The following is a 4,018-nucleotide window of genomic DNA, read 5'->3' as shown; positions in this document are numbered from 1 at the left end:
CCTGTCTCCCTTTCAATATCATACATTCATTTTCCATGTGTGCAGACACAAAGGCTTGGAGTGTTTGAAAGAGGAAACTCAGATTAAAAATTGTCCAAAGAAGAAGGGTGTGAATAGCCTGCTGGGCTATGAGTATTAAGAATAAGGTATTGAAGTTGCATTTTAAGAAGAAAGACAAAAAACAAATAAAGAAATCTTATTTGGACTTTAAGCAATGGGAAACCATTAAAGGAGGAGCATAATATGAGACAAGATTGAAACAAGACAGACGAAAAGAGTAGCAACCATTAAGAATCACCCAGAATAGTTTCAAGGAGTTCTGGTGGTCCAGTGCCTAAAGCATTTGACTGCTAACCAAGAGGTTGTTGGTTCAAACCCAGCATCCACTCAGTGGAAGGAAGATGAGGCAATCTACTTCTGTAAAGATTTAGCATCTTGGAAACCCAGTGAGGATCGCTATGAGTTGGAATCAACTTGATGGCAGGGCGTTTGGTTTAGTTTCAAATTTCTTATCTCTGTGACTGCTTGTGTATGAATAATAGTGTATGTTTTATTCTCTGTCACCATATCGTGATATTCCTCAGAGAGATGGTATCTGTTCTACTTTCAAAAACTCAGTCATACCTGATACATAAGCAGATCTTTGGGATATATATTTTGAATTACTAATGTTGAAAAATGGGAAGAAAGAGAACAAAATCATGCTTAATTGTGCTGGTTTACAATGCCTTTTCAGCTCTTGAATTACAGGGGAATGAAGAGCTAAGTAAATACTTCTGGAGCCCCCCCGCTGCTCCAACCTGGCCATGAGCTTTAACTGCTGTGGACTCGTGGAAGTACTGTCATTAATGATTAATATAACGTCTAAGGTTAAAAGACTATACATTTTCTGACAGGTAGCCTTCAAAGAGAAAAGGAAATGATAAAACCAAGAAGAATATAAGGATATCAGCTTCACTTTGATACTTTGAACTTAAGCTAAACATTCTTTAAATTCTGTAACTTTTTTTTTTTTTTTTACTGGAGAATAGATGTAGATTTTGAATGGAGGAGGAATATATTTAAAAATATAATCAGGCTAGGCATTTTTTCCCCCTAACTGACATTTATATAAGTTTTCTGAACTATTCAAATTAATATAGAACCAAAATGGGGCACAAGTTCAAAATACAGAATTTGCATAGCCTGTCTCCCTTTCAATATCATACATTCATTTTCCATGTGTGCAGACACAAAGGCTTGGAGTGTTTGAAAGAGGAAACTCATATTAAAAATTGTTATTATGCAAGAAAGAGATGTTTTCACTACCATTGTTTAACTGATAAGATATAAACTAATGATTTTTACTACAATGGCATTAATAAACTCAAGCAATATAATGTTCTTTTGTTTCATTTACATTTTTAGCTTTCAAATGCATAGATTTCAATTGAATTGATTAATATTTACATATGTTTCACTTAAAATCCCAAATTTACTTTTGCAATATGTATATTATATACATATATGCATTGTCTCTATTTGACTTTAATTAAGGTTAAACATGTGCCCCACATACACATGATTTGACAGTGCTTGCCTCTAGTACTTATAAATAGAACTGGAAGCAAAGATTTTGTTGCACACATGTAATAAATCTTTAATCTGTCTCACTACCAAGATCAAGATAGGAAGTACCAATTCAACAAATTTATGATCCATGATTTACATAGGAGTTAACTATTTCGATTAAGACCATGTGTTTCACCTGACAGAGTCATTGAAAGATTACAGAAGAATTAGTACCCTGGATTTTGAAGAAATCCTTTATTGTTGCATTTAAGTATTTACTACTTAGTATTAACAGTAAAATTATATAAAGTACTTATATAATGGTCTATTCTGGGAAAGACAACAAATTGAGAGCAGGCAAAACACACAGACAGTGTAGTGGACTGGGGAGAAAGAAGACACACAAAATAGACAGACCTTAAAAGGAAAACAAACTTTTTTAAAGAAAAATGAAATCAACATTTGTAGTTAAATAGAGAGAAGGTTATTTTTTTGTAATGCATTCTTGCTTATGGTCTGGGAAACTTTGATTTTTGTGGATGAAATTAAACCTGAATTTGAAAGCTTACTCTGGTGGGATTATGATATCACATTTCTCACAGTAGCGACTCATCATTACCTTTGTAGTTAACTTTGAAGCCAACAGATCCAACACTTTCATCTGTTTGAAGGTGCAGCCACATTTGGCTACTCATGCTCACTATCAAGTCTGGCACAAAGCTTCCAGTCAACCTGAAAGAGATGGACAAAGAAAGGAGAAGCAGATTATTCAAACACCCTCTGCCTGCAAATTTGGAGACAGATGTGTTTAATAATACTTTCTTAGCTAAAAATAAATAAATGTTAGAGAGAATTACAAGCCTACGTGCTAATGTAACAAAAGGGAAAACTATACAATTTAATGACCAAGGCTTATTATAAACAAGTACCACTTTATGTTTCACTAGGTTGGATCTTCCATTTCCCTAAGGCAGGATTACTAAATTTTAAACTATCAAAGAGTCTTATACTTCCTTTTGAATTGAAGAGAAAAAGAGATGATCTATAAAAACCCCTCCTTTTATTTTTTTCCAACACCCAGAATGCATTTTGTTTTAATTTTTGACATTTCACATAATTCTATTGTAAAGATATTGTGAAATACATTCAAATACTGTGAGAAACAATAAAGTGGAAAGGAGCCTAATCAAGTCTTTTATAGTAATGATGTAAGCTACACAAGGCTTATGATACATTACCTGTATTATAAACTAGGCACGTCATATGTAAGTTTCACTCTAAACAATTTATTTTAGTTTCATGTGGCATCTGTTTCTAGGCATTAAGCTCTCATTCGGTAAAGCTTGATTTTATATGACTAACAAGGGAAATTACTTCATGTTTCTTCCATTATTCATACTGTCATAGCCAAATATGTGAAACAAAGTTACAGGTCATACAAAGGAGGAATGAAAATGAGTAAGATTTTGGGGGAGAAAAAAATCTGTCAATAACAGGAGGAGGAAAGCAAGAGAAAAAATAAATAAATAACTCACTGAAAAGTGTCCGTATTGGTAAAGGATTCTAAATGGGTAAGTTTCTAAAAGAAAAATTGTTGAAAGTCTACTTACTTTATTGCTAAAAGCATGAAGACTGCTATAAAATGACTCTAGAAGAGAAAGTATAAAATGTCCCCTCATAATAAAAGGGACACCCTCAAGATAGCAGTTGGTCTCCTGAATGGTTGTCTACAGTATAATTAGATCAGCAGAGGGGAGCACAGATGACCATACAGTTAAGTGACCATGACAGCAAAATGGCTTTGTTCAATAGGTAGCCACCAATGCTGCAAAATGACATGAGCTGACTGCATTAACAATCCAGCTGTGTTACCTGTGTCCAGTGTTGCAGACTTTACAGGAATCTATCACAAAGAAACTCAGGAAGATATGGTTTAATTGTGAGATCATACATGGTATTGGGGAACTTTGTGATATGTCAAGTTACTATATTATGGAAAGTTGTTGTTGTCTTCAAGTGGGTTATGACTCATAGCAACCCTATGTACAACAGAACAAAACACTGCCCAACCCTCCACCATCTCCACAACTGGTGCTAATTGAACCCACTCTGTCAATCCAACTCATAGGAGATCTTGTTTTTCTTTTTGTGTTTTTCCCATTTTCTTCTCCATTATTCTCCTTCTCTACATAGTTTCCTCTTACTGCCCTCTCTCCAGATATTGAAGTTTTTTTCCCCCCTCTTTTCTTTTTTTGGTTATTGTTCTTGTGTGATTACATGGCGTGCTCTCTGTCCATTTCCTTTTACTTTTTTTATGGTTATTCAATTGCTATTTTTATCTCACTGAGTGGGAGACAGCAACAGTCCCCATACAACACAACTACACCCACACCTCCTGCAGCTTCATTTACTCAGTGAGAGCCACCACTTCCTTCTCTACCAACTGGCCAATGAAAAACAACCACCA

The 4,018-nt window shown here is 34.6% G+C and overlaps 1 protein-coding gene across 1 annotated transcript in view; it reads right to left on the bottom strand.

Moving 5' to 3' along the window:
• The window catches only part of CSMD3 (CUB and Sushi multiple domains 3), a gene marked incomplete at its 5' end in the record, with an annotated part of 1,439,134 nt that overhangs the window by 739,601 nt on the left and 695,515 nt on the right, over positions 1–4,018 (bottom strand). The window contains one exon of the mRNA XM_007955674.2: positions 2,171–2,283. Coding sequence (XP_007953865.2) covers positions 2,171–2,283 — 113 coding nt within the window. The remainder of the gene's footprint in view (positions 1–2,170; positions 2,284–4,018) is intronic.

Source organism: Orycteropus afer, unplaced genomic scaffold, assembly GCF_000298275.1.
Source record: "Orycteropus afer afer isolate SDZICR_OR568_19922 unplaced genomic scaffold, OryAfe1.0 scaffold00530, whole genome shotgun sequence".
Lineage (NCBI taxonomy): Eukaryota > Metazoa > Chordata > Mammalia > Tubulidentata > Orycteropodidae > Orycteropus > Orycteropus afer.
Note: the sequence above shows the minus strand (reverse complement) of the source record. Positions and strands in the feature narration are given on the sequence as shown.